The 17,656-nt window shown below is 50.7% G+C and overlaps 7 protein-coding genes across 7 annotated transcripts, besides 1 other annotated feature; 3 read left to right on the plus strand and 4 right to left on the minus strand.

Moving 5' to 3' along the window:
- Positions 1-341: 341 nt before the first annotated feature.
- Positions 342-1,732, plus strand: ftmD (O-methyltransferase ftmD; the record flags this gene model as incomplete). The annotated part of the gene is made up of 3 exons (XM_001261647.1): positions 342-557; positions 625-1,143; positions 1,232-1,732. 3 exons carry the CDS (start codon positions 342-344, stop codon positions 1,730-1,732), a joined length of 1,236 nt encoding a protein of 411 aa, XP_001261648.1.
- A 437-nt stretch (positions 1,733-2,169) lies between these two features.
- Positions 2,170-3,944, plus strand: ftmPT1 (brevianamide F prenyltransferase ftmB; the record flags this gene model as incomplete). Its single annotated transcript, XM_001261648.1, has 3 exons — positions 2,170-2,175; positions 2,323-3,740; positions 3,812-3,944. 3 exons carry the CDS (start codon positions 2,170-2,172, stop codon positions 3,942-3,944), a joined length of 1,557 nt encoding a protein of 518 aa, XP_001261649.1.
- Positions 3,945-4,124: 180 nt separating this feature from the next.
- ftmE (cytochrome P450 monooxygenase ftmE) lies at positions 4,125-5,705 on the minus strand (the record flags this gene model as incomplete). Its single annotated transcript, XM_001261649.1, has 1 exon — positions 4,125-5,705. One exon carries the CDS (start codon positions 5,703-5,705, stop codon positions 4,125-4,127), a length of 1,581 nt encoding a protein of 526 aa, XP_001261650.1.
- Positions 5,706-6,867: 1,162 nt separating this feature from the next.
- Positions 6,868-7,743, minus strand: ftmF (2-oxoglutarate dependent dioxygenase ftmF; the record flags this gene model as incomplete). Its single annotated transcript, XM_001261650.1, has 1 exon — positions 6,868-7,743. One exon carries the CDS (start codon positions 7,741-7,743, stop codon positions 6,868-6,870), a length of 876 nt encoding a protein of 291 aa, XP_001261651.1.
- A 1,097-nt stretch (positions 7,744-8,840) lies between these two features.
- Positions 8,841-10,653, minus strand: ftmG (cytochrome P450 monooxygenase ftmG; the record flags this gene model as incomplete). Its single annotated transcript, XM_001261651.1, has 6 exons — positions 8,841-9,271; positions 9,341-9,931; positions 9,982-10,050; positions 10,104-10,203; positions 10,265-10,381; positions 10,447-10,653. 6 exons carry the CDS (start codon positions 10,651-10,653, stop codon positions 8,841-8,843), a joined length of 1,515 nt encoding a protein of 504 aa, XP_001261652.1.
- A 771-nt stretch (positions 10,654-11,424) lies between these two features.
- Positions 11,425-12,606, plus strand: ftmPT2 (12-alpha,13-alpha-dihydroxyfumitremorgin C prenyltransferase ftmH; the record flags this gene model as incomplete). Its single annotated transcript, XM_001261652.1, has 1 exon — positions 11,425-12,606. The coding sequence occupies one exon, from the start codon at positions 11,425-11,427 to the stop codon at positions 12,604-12,606; it is 1,182 nt and encodes a 393-aa protein (XP_001261653.1).
- Positions 12,607-14,302: 1,696 nt separating this feature from the next.
- On the minus strand, positions 14,303-16,345 carry ftmI (the record flags this gene model as incomplete). The annotated part of the gene is made up of 1 exon (XM_001261653.1): positions 14,303-16,345. One exon carries the CDS (start codon positions 16,343-16,345, stop codon positions 14,303-14,305), a length of 2,043 nt encoding a protein of 680 aa, XP_001261654.1.
- Positions 16,346-17,209: 864 nt separating this feature from the next.
- Positions 17,210-17,656: part of a mobile genetic element that runs on past the window's edge.

A 17,656-nucleotide genomic window follows, 5' to 3' on the forward strand; every position in this document is an offset into this window, starting at 1 on the left:
TTGGCCGATCTGCACCATCTTCGAACTAAATTACCTGGGGTTACACCACACCGTGCCAAGGAGTGTAATCCTGCACTAATGCGGGTTCCTGCTGCAGCCAGATGAGCAAACAGAGTTGATGCGTCTCATCCCATACCGGCGGTGCCGACTGTGCTGCAGGATCGCCCGGAGATCAGCGGTGTGACTATGTGCGTTTGTTGCCCAGTCACAGCGACGTATCTCAGGATTGCAGCTATATGTTTATCTATCATCGACAACCAAAGCTGGCTCGACTACCTGCCCACCCTGCTGAGTAGTACGCTGCATAGCTGAACCGCACCCCGCTCTCCGTTTTCTGTACAATGTTCAATCTTCCCGAGGTTGCTACCAGGCTGAGCCAAAATGTTGAGCTTTTGGTGGATGAGATTGACAAGACGGGGTCCCAACCAAACTGTGGGAACCCGACTCTCCTTGGCCCCAAAGGGCTCGCAGCCCGAGACGAGATCATCCTCGCCGCTGAAAAGCTTCTCCAGCAAGGTCGGGGCCCGGGTCCGTCGTTGCTGAGTCTGCTGGAATCGGTAACTCCCCCTTTCCCCCTGCCTGTTTCTTCCCGTGACGTGACTAACATTCCCATGAATGGCACAGGCAGTCGACATCGGCACGATCCAGACTTTGATCCGGCTTGAAGTCCCAGATCAGGTCCCACCCACCGGATCCATTCCATATGATGCACTGGTCAAGAAACTGAAAACGCCCGTGGCGCCGGAATTGCTCCAGCGTCTGATTCGCTTCACCCGATTAGCTGGGTTCCTCGATGAAGATGAAGAGGGTGCCGTGAAACACAGCCCCATGTCCGCCATCTTCGTGAGTGACCCGGACAGTGCCGGTCAGGCTCGCTTCATGGCAGACTTTGGCATTCGGCCCTGCTCGTTCATATACGAGTCCATCAAATTGGACCCGAGCGGCGAAGCGACGCGCCAGGGTCCATTGGCCCTGATGGCCAGGGAGCCCGGGGCTCGCGAGGGTCCGACGTTCTTCGAGGTCTTGGAGAAAGACCCGGTGAATCGAAATCGATGGCATGATGGGATGGCCGTTCATAATGACTCGATGGTACGCCACGTGGCGGACGCCTATGACTGGGACACGGTGAAATCGTTGGTCGACGTAAGTTGCGATTTGGGGTCGCTACTCTCGTCAAGGGAGAAGTAGTACACCAACAACCGTTCCACTCGTTTACTAACATGTCTTTCAGATCGGAGGATCGGAAGGTCACGTCGCCGCAGTCATTGCAAACGCCTTTGCTCACATCCAAATCACCGTCCAAGACCGGCCCGAAATCATCGAGAAGGCTCGCCAACGGGTAGATCGACACCGAAACATTACCTTCGAGGAGCACGACTTTTTTACGCCCCAGCCACGCATCGCAGATGCTTACTTCCTTCGTCTCATTCTCCACGACTGGAATGATGCGGATTGCACTCGCATCGTCCGGCAGATCTCCTCCGCTCTACGGCCCGGTGCCCGACTGCTCATTATGGACGCCGTCTTGCCGGAGCCGGGTGAAGGCTCTCTGCAGAGTGAGCGGCAGTTGCGTCGGAGTGATATTGGGATGTACACGCTCTTCTCCGCCAAGGAGAGAAGTCTGGTTCAGATGCGCCGGCTGGTGGAAGATTGTGACGATCGGCTACGGTTTGAGAAATTGTATACTCCGCCTGGGAGCCATGCTAGTATGTTGAGTTGGATCTGCGAGTAACTACGGTACTGCATTGGTTTTGGTAGAGTCAGGATCATCTATCAGAGCAGAACTAGGAATCCCAGTGCCCCTGCACCTTTACTTTGAAACTAACACACCTCTTCTAACGAGGTGTGAAATGATATCCTTCCAGCAAGGCAGTGTACACTCCAATAACCAAACCGACAGCATGACGAGCTACAGAACTCATGCTCTAATTTGGATCGCCATGTACATGAAGTCTGTGTAGGAAGAGCTCTATCACTACCCAGCCAAGTAGACTGCCAACGGTTGCGTCAATCAGCTGACATACGTTGCGGTTCGATTGAGGTACCCTTTGCTCTCCCTACATCCCTTCACTGTATTCCAGATCACGCGGGCCTTCCGAATGCCAGGGTCTCGGCTCGGCCGATTTGGGAGAACGTAGCGCCTACTGCTGGTGGTGGAGCTGCAGATGCATGTTTGTGACTAGTATGCTTTGCATGAAAATGAGACTATATGCATGTTTGTGACCAGTATGCCGAGGCGTGCATTTGTACGAAAACTGACTATATGCATGTTTGCAACTAGTATGTCCAGGCATGCATTGCATGAAAATGAGACTACCATAGAGAGCACGCTTGTGTCTTACATCGGGATCGCCGTCTTTGGTGTCTAGCCTCATGCCCTCGGAGTTGGATAAAATTCCGTCTCCTGGGAAGTATTCCACCCAAAGCCAGAATTCCCACTACAATTCTCAGTCACGATTACTGATTTCTCAGCACGCAAGGATGCCTCCAGCACCACCGGACCAGAAGCCTTGCCACCTGCAGCCCGCCCCCTACCGGGCCCTCAGTGAAACCATACTCTTTGGAAGCCTCAACGAGGAGCGCTGGTGGCATAGCACCGCGCCCATCCTCTCAAGGCTCCTCATATCCTCCAACTACGATGTTGACGTGCAATACAAGTACCTGTCGCTGTATCGACACCTGGTCCTCCCCGCCCTGGGCCCCTACCCCCAGCGTGACCCAGAAACAGGGATCATTGCGACGCAATGGCGCAGTGGGATGGTTCTTACCGGGTTGCCCATCGAGTTCAGCAACAACGTCGCCCGGGCGTTGATTCGCATTGGGGTCGATCCCGTCACGGCTGACTCTGGCACCGCACAAGACCCGTTCAACACCGCCCGTCCGAAGGGCTATCTAGAGACCGCCGCCCGACTCCTGCCGGGGGTTGACCTGACACGCTTCTACGAGTTTGAGACCGAGCTGGTGATCACCAAGGAAGAGGAGGCCGTCCTCCAAGCCAACCCGGACCTGTTCAAGAGCCCCTGGAAATCGCAGATCCTCACGGCCATGGACCTGCAGAAATCCGGGACAGTCCTGGTCAAGGCGTATTTCTACCCGCAGCCCAAATCTGCAGTGACTGGCCGCTCGACGGAGGAGCTTCTGGTCAACGCCATCCGCAAGGTAGATCGGGAGTCGCGCTTCGAGACGCAGCTGGCCAATCTGGAACGGTACATGGAGCGGCGTCGCCGGGGCCTACATGTCCCAGTCGTCACGGCGGACAAGCCACCGCCCACCGAAGCAGACAAGACGTTCGACGCGTGTTCATTCTTCCCTCATTTTCTGTCCACCGACCTCGTCGAACCCGGCAAATCGCGGGTGAAGTTCTACGCCAGCGAGCGGCATGTGAATCTGAAGATGGTGGAGGATATCTGGACCTTTGGGGGCCTTCGAAGAGATCCGGATGCACTCAAGGGTCTGGAACTGCTCCGGCACTTCTGGGCTGATATCCAGATGCGCGAGGGTTACTATACCATGCCGCGGGGCTTCTGCGAGCTTGGAAAGTCGTCGGCCGGTTTCGAGGCGCCTATGATGTTCCACTTCCATCTGGACGGGAGTCAGTCGCCGTTTCCCGATCCCCAGATGTATGTCTGTGTGTTTGGGATGAACTCGCGGAAGCTTGTTGAGGGGCTAACAACCTTCTACCGGAGGCTTGGCTGGGAGGATATGGCCAGTCACTACCAGGGGAATTTTCTAGCGAATTAGTGAGTTTCAGTCCCCCACCCCCCTTTTCACTACTTTGAGTAGGAGCCTCACTAATGTAATGCTCTGACAGCCCCGATGAGGACTTTGAGAAGGCCGCGCACCTTTGCGCATATGTCTCCTTTGCCTACAAGGACGGCGGTGCCTACGTGACGCTCTACAACCACAGTTTCAACCCTCTCGGGGACGTGGCGCTTGCCAATTGAAGCACCTATATTCTTTCCTATCTCTCCGTGTCATTCTCGATAAATAGCGGTGATTGTACGCGAGGCTTAGTATATCAACAGGGATGAACAGTCCATTGGGCCCTACCACTTCGTACTCTATCATGTATCTTTCAAGACTCCGTAGCCATACATGTACCCTGCGACGCATAAACCACCAATCTACGTAGCCACGGTAACTGACGAGACATCCGATGACACAACCACGCTATTCTCAATGACCTCCCGATGCTTCTCCGACCTCGGCGTAAATCTCACCTCAAAATCCGGTAGGAACGCCGCGAGCGTCGTCCCACTATCCAAGAACCGCTCCTGGTCAATCGCCTCCGCACCATCCGGCAGGGCCATATCGAACGCCCAAAACAAACGAGCAGTGCCCAGGAACAACGAATCCTGCCCCATGTGGCGCCCCGGACACGCGCGCTGGCCCATCCCATACAGCAACTGCGGCAAGTCCGGGTTCTCGATCCATCTCTCCGGCTTGAACGTGAAGGGGTCGAGAAACACCCCTTCGTCGTGGTTTATCGCCCACACGTTGACGAGGACAGTAGCGCCACGAGGGATGTGGTAGCCTCTGCATTCGTCTTCGTCGGATGTGGCACGGGGTGATCCCATGGGTGTTAGGGAGCGCCAGCGCATGGCTTCTTTGATGAAGGCTTGCGTATAGGGCAATTGGGCGGCGTCGTTGAAGTCAGGAAGGCGGTCCTTCCCGACCACCGCGTCTAGCTCGTCGTGCATACGCCGTGTGGCATCCGGGTATAAGATACCGGCGAGGATGATGACTCGGAGTGCCTGTGAGGCAGCCATGGAGGCCTCGTACAGCGACCCGACCATATACGCGAGACGCTTCAAGCCGACTTCCCTTCCCTGCTCCCCGTCACCTTCCCCGCTCCCAGTCCCCTCCTTTATGGCGAATGCCTTGACCCAGTTCCAGCCCGGTCGGGCCAGCGCAGCCCTCGTCCGGGCTACCAGGTCCGCAGTCAGCCGATTGTGCAGGATATCAGCGTCCTTCTTCCACCGGACCGGCAGCCGATCAACCAGTGCTTGAGGGAGGACCAACTGGGCAAGAATGCCAGCAGCGCCAGAAAAAAGCGCCTCAGCGTGCAGTGCGATAGCGCGATTCAGCTCCTCGAGCCGGTCAATCGCCTCCAACCCGGCATGATCGGCACATCGCTCCCCATACGCCACAGTCAGAAAGACACTGGCAATACACCGACGCAGACAAACGGAGAAGTCGTTCGTGGACAGAAGCTCGTGCAGGAGCTGCGTCGTTTCCATGCTCTGGACGTCCCGGTACTTGATCGTCATGGAGGGTTTGAGGACGGAGCTGCGGATGGCCCGCTGGAGTTTCCATTCCGGTCCGTAGGGGAGAATAGACGCATTCAGGCCACCTGTCGCATGGAGGAAGAAGGGCACGGAGGGTCGGCTGCTGTAGATTGTGTTTCGGCGTTCAACATGGGTTTTGATGAGGTCCCAGGAGGAGAAGACAACGGCTATGGTGTTGGCGAGTTGGACGGACATGATGGGGCCGTAAGTGTCGGACCACTCTTTGTACTTCTTCCATGGGATCTGGCGGGGTACCTGGTGGAGGTTGCCAATCTTAGGGAGTCTTGGAGGCCCTGGGGGGAGGGGAAGTTGCTTCCCATGGTGCCTGGCTGGTGATGTGTGTAGAATCCAAAAGTATAGAATGGGGAGGGTGATGGTTAGGAAGAGCACAGCGGGGGATAGCGGGAGTCGCTCCATAGCCGGTTGCCAGATTTGCCCTATGGATGGCCAATGTCGTTAGGGAACGATCCTTTCTTCTTCCTCTATCGAACACAACCTACGGACGTCCCTTCTGTTCTATTTCGCAGAATGTCGGCGAGATATTCTGGCTGTCACTGCGGCGTCACATGCCTCCTTCTCATCCAGAGTCCCTCGGGCAGATTCAGCTCCACCTTCCGTCCAAAGATCGGTCTTCAACAGGAACGAAGTGCAGCAAATGCAGTGTAACCATGGCTGCCTTGATGTTACACTGGCCCTGCAAGAGTCAGCCGCAGATGGTCCCCACAGCCCTAAAGAAAACAAAATAGAAACAAATACAACAAAATAAAAGAAAAGAAAAGAAATAGGAAAAAAGAAACGAAAAAGAAAGTAAAAACAGGGGTTCGATAGCCCATGCATGAAGTGGCTTCAATAGCGGGCAGATCTGAAACCGGGCTGGGCGTTGGGTATACTCTTGGATGCAGAGACTTTGTGATAACCGGCTCGCCTTTGGCATGAGAGGGAACGGAAATTCACTTGAGGATCGACGATCTATCGAAGATTCATCAGTCAATAAAGTTCATTCTAAGTATCACTGGGGAAGCTCGCCAACCTACTAGTAGCATTCCACTTGGCCGTAAGACCGAGGGTTCCAGCTCGCATTGGTTCAGAAAAAGCTCTGATTACGAGCTACCTACGTAATCACCTATAATATAATATGATACCGTGCATAACCTTTAAATAATAGGGTAGTTGCTTAGCGGGTAGGTTGGATATCAGGGTAGGCAGAGGGTTAGTATTAGGTGGTACGACTTTTGGTTTATTTTATTGTTTATGTCTTTGATACAGTGAATAATACCTAAGAAAGGCTTGTATTGATGATATTCAAAGCCTTCAACCGGAGGCTCGTATTCATTGCCTACAATTTACTAGCACCTCACTAAAGGACAGGAAGTCGAAGTAGGATGATCCAAAGCAGGTTTAAATAGAGCCATTCCGTCTGCTAGTTTTAGAGGAATTCAAGTCCCTACTACAGTCCCATTTTAGCAGTAAACTACACAGTAATATGGACATCAGCACCTTGACAACAACTCAGCTTAGTTTACGTAGGACCGGAGCACAATAGTTTCACTGACTAGGTATCTAGCAGCCACGACTCTACCTAAGCAGGCAAATCAGTAGCCTTCAACTGCAGCACATTCTCCAGCCGCTTATCATCAATAATGTTAATACCCACAATATTGGGATCGGACGGTTTCATAGTCCTCCAGCCGAGCATCCTCTGGCCGAGAACAGTCATCGACTCCACCGTCTCGCGCGGCATCGTGCGGTAGGTCTCGAACGGGGTAAGCTGGCAGCTATTGAAGTACGCGAGAACAACCCGTCGAGGATCGCCGGTGGTCGTGCGATTCCCACCTCCCGCATGAACCACACGCTGTCGCACAACGAGAACATCGCCCGGGTCCATAGTCGCCAGAACCGCCTGATCGCGCTCCGGCGTCCCGACCTCCATCCACCGATGACTCCCGAGAATGACCTCCGTGGCGCCGTTCTCCTCCGTGAACTCTGTCAGGGGAAAGATGACGCTGAGGGAGATCGGCGGTGCTTCCAAGGGTTGGTGGTGCATCAGCGGGTGGGTGGCATCGTCGCGGTGGAACGGCTGGGCGGGCATTCCCGATTCAATTTCGCGGAGGAAGGCCGCGCTGAGCCAGTAATCGCCCGTGCGCTGGAAGTAGCCCTCACAGATGGCGTGGATGACCGGGTTAATGAGGATGTTGTTGCGGAACGTCGGGCAAGTGGTGGCGACGTTCGGGACGTATTTGAAGTGAGGGGGGTATTTGTCCGCAAGCAGCCGCTCTCCCTTGGGAGGCGGGATGGCCATTTGCACGTCCAACTCGCGATTGAAGCTCTCGACGACGTCGAGGGGAAGCAGGTCCTTCAGGATGAAGGCACCGTCCTCTTCGAGGAGCCTGCACATCAGGTCAACGTCGACATCGGCGGCGAGGCGCTGGAGTTGCGGCTTGGAGTCGACGGTCATCGTGGAGAGCAATGATCAATTCTTGTTCAAAGTAATCAAAGTAAATGCGGAGATAGGAGAATGGCCTTGTATGGACGGCAGCCGGGGGTGATTGTTTAATTTAACCTCGAGAGCGAGGTCTTGGTGGGATGCCCAACTATGGTCTGCACTTTTGGTTGGAAGCTCGCTGTACCGAGGTGCCCCCAAATCTTGTTGTTTGCTTCGAATGGAGGATTCACCGCACTCGATCGTACGCATAGCTCCTGTGCGAAGGAGTCATGGGAACGACAGAGGTTCCCATGCTTGGAAACAAACAGTGTGATGGGCGCCGACATTCTGCATTCTGCGCTCACTCCTGTACGGGCTCGCCAGATGTCCACCAGTTCTGGCCACGCAACCGTACAGTCAAAAAAGCCAAACTGAAACATAGTGAATCGTGCTTCTCAGGTGCATGCAGTTGACACACTATGGAAGTCTCTTTCGGCCGTTGGTTTGCGAAAGCAGAGATCTGTACACCATATTTCCTCACTTCTAACTCAGCTGAGAATGGCAGAAAGGGCAATTCCCAGGTAGCCACATCAATTGCACGTCACAGTGCAGTTCCTTGATTCCCCATCTGCGGGTCGCATGTTGATGCAGGCGTTGTCACATCTCCAAGGCGGTTAACGCCCCTCCTGCGCACTGGTTGAGCTTGACGTTGCATCGGACGACTATCATCGAGACGATCAGCTGAATGTACGTGAGGGGTTAGCATGGGTCGAGACTAAAGGCTGCTAGCGCTAGATAGTCTGTCAGGGATGCTGCTAGCTCGGCTACACGTCACATTCCCACGGCTTCGGTGAACCGTTGCATACAATGTCCCTGTGAACAATGACCTGCAATGTCCGGTGGCATAGAGATTCAACCAGCAAGGAGGAACACGCAACTCAGGAAATCCTCGTTCAGGTAAAAATAACTCTGTACTGTATATTACACAATGATGGACAGATCGAAGAAGCTCCTACATGCAGGATGAAGCCGAGACATATTTCCATCTGTGATTTCTATCAAGGCATAATAGGCGAGTGGTCAATCGTAGAATGTAGACAGAATACACCTTCACCCTCCAAGATGATCCCCTATCCATGCAGTGCAAATTCATTCTCCCGCCGCCTTCTCACCGACATCATTGCCCCAGGATCCAGCTGCACAAACATCCCACGCGCACGCAGTTCCGGAGGAGATCCCTCCACAGCCCTAATCTCATACTTGAGAAGAATATGACACAGAATCAGTTTCGCTTCATCGCAGGCGAGAAAGCGGCCCGGGCATGCGTGCTTGCCGTGGCCAAAAGCGAGATGACTCATCCTGGTCTTGGTGAACGGCGTAAGGTCAATCTTCTCAGGATCCTCTCTCATCCGCTGGAACCGGTAGCCGTCGAATGTTTCCGGCTCCGGGTACATTTCCGGGTCGAAGCGGAGATCATTCGCAAAGGCGATATTGGTACCCTTGGGAATGACAGTGCCATCCTTCAAGGTCACTTTTTCTTTGGCGAGGCGGAACATGCCAACTGAGGCCGGAAGCCAAGTTAGCAAGAGACCCATAGGGAGGAAGGGGACAATATTCGGAGTCAACGTACTGATAACAGCAGGTTCAAGCCGCTGGGTCTCCTTCATCACACTCTCCATTAACGTGAGTTTGCGTAATGAGTGGCTGTGCAAGCCATTTTTCCCAACTACCGAAACCACCTCCTCGCGCAAGGGCTGAATGAGCTCTGGGTGCTTGCAAAGTCGTGCTATCACCTTTTCGACCAAATCACTCGTAGTCTGGAAAGCAACGGCAATGATTCGCAGCTGCGCCATGGTAGCATCATAGCGAGCTCCCTTGGCATACTGGTCGATGAACGCCAAGTTCGAGAATTCCCGCTTCGTTGGCTGATCACTACGATACGAGCGCCGTTCACGCTCGAGGACCGGAAGGAGGATATTACGGGCGCATTGGATTTGACGGCGAAGAGCCCGACAGGGGGATAGAAACCAATGAATCACAGGTTGAAGAAAGCTTGGCCAGGACTGGACGGCGGCGACGGCAATAGCTCGATTCGTTGTGAAGGATTTAGCAATATCAAGCCATTCGGGGTTGCGGCAGAGCGCAGGGCCCAGCAGTGCTCTTGTTGTCATTTGGGCAATCAAGGCCAGTACTGTTTCCGGGATAGAGACGTCATGCCACTCTGTCTTTTATCAGATTATTGTCCAACTGGCCTGCTGGGAACGCACGTACCAGCCGAGTCCGTCCACCTGGTTTGCAGGCAGTTCATAGCTTCCTCGGAAAGGAAGGGTGTCAAGTGTACTACATCCCGGGCTCAGTAATAATTCTCAGAGGAGAAGAGACTGGAAACTGACCAAGCTCCTTGTTTAACGCACGAACTGCCATGGGAGGCACTTGATTATGCAGCGATCCTTGGAACATGGTCTCTAAACCAGGCAGGTCCACAAGTAATACCTAGACGGATGAGAACCAGATCGTTCTGCGAGGAATCTGCTCGATGAAGAGGGCGACATACAGGATCAACTGCTTCATGAGCGCCAAACCGACTATCATTCTTAATTTCCTCCGCATACTGGTCTTTCAGGATCAAATAGGTGACCATGTTGGTCACCAGCCGGAACGCCGAGCGGCCCTACATAAAGCGTGTTAATCCCTGTTGGCGAAGATAAGGAAGCCACACCGGATCTCTGAGCTCACTGTTTGAAGGCCCTCGTTGAGTAGAGCAGCTGCATTATATTCAAACTCTTGCTTGGCCTTTGTCTGAAAAAAGTCCCATGGGTGTTGGTTGATGCTGATGAAGTGGCCTGTGTCCAAGGGAAACAACAATATGATTCCCAGGATGACGAGCAAGCTTGCGCCGACTACCCCGGGGTAGGGAAGCTGAATCGCATCGAAGGTTTCCATTGTCACGAATTGCTTTTGTGGGACATTCGGAGTGCCTGCCAATAGATTTATAACCGCTGAAGTCCAGCCAGGGGTTGGTCAGGCGGAGGCCAGTGGTCCAGGATTAACAGGCGCATGCATAGTGTCGCGCAACTGCTTGACCGTAAGACTGGGGGGGGAGAATGTTTTCTGACCTGGAATTCACCTTTGCTTTTTCATGACGACGACAAATATTGGGAAGCCCTCACAAGGCAGGTCTGTGCGGGTCTTGTCCAATTTTTCAGTAATGACTAGTTGTTGATTATTATTTGCCCAATGTGGCGTAGCATCCTAGACGCATTAACAGGATCAGATTTGCCAAGTCAGCACAATCATAATGTCATACCAAAAGCATCAATCAAAGTCTCATTGGACCAGACGTAATTCAAATACTTTGAAGAAAGGATTTTCAGGTGCAGGCATCATCTACCATGCATGCATGGGATAAGTGGGCCACAAACAAGTCTTGCACAGTAGCAGCCCTGCAACACTGCTGGCTGATGCCACCCAAGATCTCAGCTGCGCAAGGGACTGTTGCCACCAGGTTAGCAACGCCGTCGTGTGTTCCGGTGACAGTATTCAAAGGCGCATGACTGTACATACTCGCAGATCAAATTGGAATCCATACTTAAAGAATTGAAAGCACGCCTCGTCCTGCAGCCAGCAGCGAGAGTTGTGGCTCCCTAGACAGTCCGGGTTTTCTACAATTTTCGATTTTTTATCTCACTCGAGCATCCGCATCCCTCTCCCACAATGACCATAGCAACTGAGATTTCGTGCCCTGAAGAAGAGGCATTCCAGCTCCTCGACAAGTACTCGTGGTTTCCCAACGACGACCAGCGACGTTGGTGGGAATATACTGGGCCCAATTTGCTCAAGCTTCTGCGTGATGCTCAGTATCCGCAGAAGGACCAGATTTCCTGCCTCTATCTCCTGCAGCAACTTCTGGTTCCATACCTCGGCACCTTCCCAGTCGCTGGACAAGCACCTCTGCCTTGGTGGAGCAATGTGACCACCTATGGCGTTCCTTTCGAGCTCAGCTGGAATCTCCTACATAATATCGTGCGGATTGGCTTCGAACCACTCTCACACTTGGCAGAATCCGGCGTCGATGCTTTCAACAAGATAGCGCCAGAGGAATGCCTATCCCGCCTTGCGTGTCTAGACAACACCATCGATCTAGCCCGGTTCAGGCACTTCCAACATCAACTTTTGGTGACTCCCGATGAAGAAAGACGGTTGCTTGAGGAGAAAGGCCCCCTCCCCAAGTCCGGACGAGGCCAGCAAGCCCTGGCAGTGGAATTCCAGAACGGTGGCATCAGCGCCAAAGCCTACTTCTTCCCAGGCATGAAGTCGCTGGCGACTGGACTCTCGCCAGGAAAGCTCATTCTTGACTCCATCGAGAGCCTCGCTCTCCCGGGATTGAAGGAACCCGTGCATCACCTCTGCAACTCCCTCGGCCTGCAAGACGACGGGCACCCAACAGATACCGCGATTGCCCCGTTCCTTCTCGGTGTCGACCTGTGCACCCCCGAGCGAAGTCGCCTGAAATTCTACGTCACCGACCAGGTGGTTTCATGGGATCGGGTAGCGGACATGTGGACTCTTCGCGGGAAACGTCTGGAAGATCCTCAATGTGCCGATGGTCTGACCCTCCTGAGGAAACTGTGGGATCTCCTCGAGATCCCTGAAGGGTATCGGAGCAACATCCGGCCGGACTTTGCTTTTGGGACGCCTCCTCCCGAGGACTACCGACCCGTCATGATGGCGAACTGGACCCTATCTCCCAAGAAAAAATTTCCGGACCCCCAGATATACCTCCTTACCGTTGGAATGAATGACGCGGTCGTAATGGACGCACTCGTGGCGTTCTACGAGGTTCTGGGTTGGACGGATCTGGCCAGCACATACAAGGATAAAGTGGCCTCATACTAGTAAGTTGACCCTGTGGTGGGTGCATCCGGCAAACGGGCTGGAGTACAGTTAACATCGCTGACAGTCCCGGCCTTGACTTTACGAAAACCAATTACATACACTCAGGGGTTTCTTACTCGTATCGCCATTCGAAGCCCTACCTGAGTGTTTATTACTCGCCTTTTTGAGAGAGTGCGGAAAGTGCTCTTGGGGGCACGACTAGAGCATCGAGAGGCGAAAGCAAAGACTGGAATATCCTGATGTTAGAAAGCATTTATCATTATTTCCCTTAGAATGATAAGTCTCGAATGATATCATAAGCCATCCAGTTAATGATTTTTATTTTTAAACTATCCTTAGTCATGTTTAGATTATTGTATTACTTAATACCTCTTATATCTGTTTAGTATTTTGCTACACCACCTGGTTGGTAGTCCTCAGCTAGAGTTGCATTCAGTCTGAGTTCAGGTAAGTTTAAAACCAGTTGGCACTGAACTGCTGCGATTTCAAGTCTAACTTTTAGAAGTTTGAACCAAATCTGATCTGTTCTGATTTGGTTTGAGTTTAACCGCAAAAACCTGCAACTAGGCCTAGTTAGGCCCCTACTAACTAACCATAGTTAGATTTGTATTGGTTTTGGGTTGGTTAAACTACTACCCCTTAGTGAATTTTAACTGTTTTAAATTTTAAAGGATTATTAACTACCATACTATCACTATACCTTTTAAAAAATACTTATTCTTATTTGAAATATATAATCATTATCATTATACTAATCTATATCTAAAATTTTAATTCAATATCTACAGGGCTGAATGGGTGGTTGTAAAAAGATCATTTCTAAACTATGAGGGTGTCAACCATCAGTTACACATATATACATCTCCACTATTTTCATACCAACCTATGACAAAAATGATTATACCATTATATCTCACCAACCACTAGATATTTTGGATTGATATTTCATATTTAGATAGACTAAATACTAGGCTATCTAGTGATATTAATATTTTCAGAGAAACCATAGAGATTAGTGATTACTAAGTAAAATGGTTAGGGTTAGTTAACCTAGGGTCCTAGGCAGATAAAACCTTAAAAACCTTAATGAATGGTTTTAACTGAACTCAAATTAGTTTTACTCTAGGGAAACTGAAACTGGTGTGATTCCCTAGGCTAGGGACCAAACCTGAACCACTTTGAGTTTGGTGAGGGTCAGATTTGATTGTAGCAGTTTGGTTATGCAACTCTAATCTAGTGCTACTGAGATATAAGTATCGCGGGCTAGAATATCTTAGTCTGAGGCTTTACTCTAGGCGTCCCAATAGGCCATAAGGTGTGAAGTGGAATTACTAAAGAAGGAAGGAAACTAGGTATAGGTAGAGGTCATGTCTAAACTAGATATAAGGTCTGGGTCATATGACGTCTATACTAACTAATATAGTAATCACACTATATGACTGTAGCTACATATACCATGCAGTACATGTCAGGAAGTAGCACTAGCCGATGATAGGAATAAGCTTACAACATTATAAATAGCCAAGCTGGTAAAGTGTAGTAAGTATTCTATGATTTCTATCACTAACATACACAAGAACATGCAGTTATTAGGTAATAAAAGTGGTGACTATATGTCATAATCTTAACCATGCAGTCCTGGCACTTCTGGTGGTAATTTACCAGGCCCTCAACTTGATAGAATGCACTAATAATCTCATGGAGGCGCGTCACCAATGGTTGGCCTGTCTGTTGCTGCTAATGCCTCTTGTAGCATCTGCTCAATTGTTTCTAGAGCCCCAACTTCTGCCAAATCAAGCGGCCTGCATGCATCGAAGGAATTAATACTAGGATCAACACCAGCATCTAATAGAGACTGGACGGTGTTTTCATGTTCGTTATTAACCGCCCAATGCAGAGCCGTCCAGCCATCACAATCCTGGAGATTCCTTATTTCACTGTTTCCCAAGAGAACTTTGGCAATTTCATCCTCGCCCTCCTGGGCAGCAAGATGCAATGCTGTTTTCCCCCTGTTATCCCGGGCAGAGATATCAGCCTCTGTATTGAGAAGAAGTTTGAGAACTTTAATTTGACTCCCCAGAACGGCCCTGTGCAACGCTGTATATCCGCTTATATCTTTGAAAGACAGATCAATGCCATTTATGATGAGAAATTGAACCATCAATTCGTGCCCAGCTTCTGCAGCCTCTAAAAAGGCTTCCTTGACGGTCTCGTCAAGGGTGGTACCAAAATCAAGAAGCATTTTTGCGATCGTCACATGTCCATGGAGTGCTGCATAGTAAAGCGGAGTCCGACCATCGATATCTCTGCTGTCTGATCTGACTTTGATACTCAGCAATATTCTTACTATTTCCTCATGTCCTTCGCCAGCTGCATAATGCAGAGCTGTGCGAAGTTTATTGTCGGTGAGATGTGGATTGCTGTCCCGTTGGATAAGCAATTGGACGACAGCTTCATGCCCTTTCTGAGCGGCCAAGTGCAGCGCTGATTCCCCATGTTCATTTTGAATCTGGTCGAGGGCCCCGGCTTTCAATAAAGCTGTCATTATACCGACATGACCCTCGTTAGCTGCCCAATGTAGCGGAGTCCACCCTGTATGGCTGCGAGCATGGGTATCAGCTTTGTGATTCAGCAAAGTAGGGACTATCTCTTCATGTCCTTTTGCTGCCCAGTGTAAGGGGGTCTGGTTCTTGTCATTTGCGCTATCGACATGCGCTCCAGCTTCTATCAGCATTTCAGCGATAGTTGCTTTCCCTGAAAGGACAGCGAAGTGTAGTGGCGTGTTCCCATCCTCATCTGGAAATGAAGGACTGCTTCCGGCACCTAGAAGCAGCCGCACGGTTGCAACCTGGCCGGCGCCACTGGCTTGGAGAAGAGGAGTTTTTCCATCTAAACTTTGAGCAGACACATTTGCCCCGGATTCTAGAAGAAGCTGGACAACGTCAACGAAACCCATTAAAGATGCCTGGTGCAATGGCGTAGCATTTTCGTGACCTTGCAGAGAAGGATCTGCTCCCTTATTCAGAAGCTCCTGTACGATAGCAAAATAACCGTTGCCAGCAGCGAGGTGCAGTGGTGAGTCGCCTATTTCATCTTGAATGACGACGGTTGCCCCAGCACAAAGCAGCGCCCGAACTATCTCAAGATGCCCTTCTGAAACAGCTAAATGAAGAGGCGTATGACCATGGGCATCCTTGACATCAATGGGAGCTCCGTGGCTTAGTAACATCTCTGCAATCTTGCTATACCCCTTGATAGCAGCCGCATGTAGAGTCGTTCTTTGAGACTGGCCAATCCTGACATCCGTAATGGTAGCTCCTTTATTCAAAAGAACCTCCACAACGCTATCATATCCTGTTATAATGGCATAATCCAGTGGAGTAAGTCCGCTCTTATGCCGTGCATTGATATCAGCTCCCACATCAATGAGTAAAGACACCACGTTGCAGTGACCGAAAGCAGCGGCCCAGTGCAATGGCGTGTATCCCTCATCATCCGCGGCGCAGGGGTCGGCTCCTCCCTCCAGGTAATGCTGGACAATGCTTACATGTCCACATGTAACTGCAGAAAACAATATCGTTCGCCCATGTTCGCGGAGACTAGATGAGTACGCTGAGACGGCGAGCTGGGCGAACCCTTCCGCGGCTTGCGCGAGAGCCACGACATCCGAGGGTTCCAAATACTGAAACAGTTCCAGAATAATCTCTGGGGGAAGTGGCAGTCCCCACCAGCGGCCCATGTTGAGTGCTGTCTCCAGTGAGAGTAGGAATAAGGAGAAGTTGAGTCCAAGTGGCCAGTGGCCCTCCCCTATCCTGGCGGAATACGAGAATTAGACCCATCACGTGCGGAAGAGGCACTGTGTGCCATAAGGGGACACAGTTCGGGTAGAGAACCGTAGGTATTTTTCCTAAACATATTATCATTCAAAGTAGCTTGAATCCAATGTTGAAGAGCAATGGTAGGTCTGATGAATAGTTATAACTGTATGCCTACTTTGATTCTTTGCATGTCACCTGACTCCTTTCGCGGCAGGTTTGGTTCTATTTCTAAAATTTAGAGTCAAAATTACAGCGTCTGGTTCCAACCTGGGTTGGACTGGCCTGAACTTGGGCTGAATGTAACTAGACTGAAGCTGTGCCCATATCATTGGACTAGCTTTCTCCTTTCTCCATGTTGGAGTACTACAGTAAACCCCCGCTATAAGCATCGCTGATATAAGAATAACCTCGGTTATAGCATCTTGCCACCGTGTCTGAATTAAATTCTCATAATAAAAATGCTTAATACTCCGATATACAGATATTGCTTCCAAAAATCATTTCTCCCATATAAAATTGCTTATATTGGATCATTTTTCTAAGTTCTTAGAATGTTAAAGCGCACACGTACAGCAATTCCAAATAGCCAGAAGGCTGCTCTCCATGCCCAGCATCATCTCAAGCCTTACCTCTCGCATAGCCAGCTTCAGAAATGGTATGAAGAGGCTTATAAGCAGAAGATTAACCTCTGCTCTATCTCACGGATCTTATCAAAAGATTATGCCTTCCTTAATACAATCGAAAACCATCATCTTATCAATAAACGACGTCGAACAGAGCAGTGGCCAGAGCTAGAAGAGGCTCTTTTTGAGTGGATTCAACGAGCAGAGGTGAAGATTACAATATCACAAGAGATTATCCGGGAGAAGGCAAAGCAATTCTGGCCATCTATCTATCCAGAGAAGGAGATGCCTCAGTTTAGCAATGGCTGGATACAGAACTTCCAATCACGCCATGATCTCAGGAGACGTGCTAAGCATGGTGAAGCTGGAAGCATATCAGAAGATGCTAGCACAGAGATGATTGGAATTCGCAAAGCTTTAAGCCTATTTGCTCCCCAAGATATCTTTAATTGTGATGAATCTGCTCTCTATTGGAAGATGCCTCCAGATCAAGGTCTATTGTCATGTAATCTTCCTGGTTAGAAGAAGGAGAAAGCACGGATTACTGCTCACTTTTGCTGTAACTCTGATGCTTCTGAATGTCTTCTAATATGGATTATTGGATCTGCT

This window comes from Aspergillus fischeri, genomic scaffold, assembly GCF_000149645.3.
Source record: "Aspergillus fischeri NRRL 181 1099437636262 genomic scaffold, whole genome shotgun sequence".
Taxonomy (NCBI): Eukaryota; Fungi; Ascomycota; class Eurotiomycetes; order Eurotiales; family Aspergillaceae; genus Aspergillus; species Aspergillus fischeri.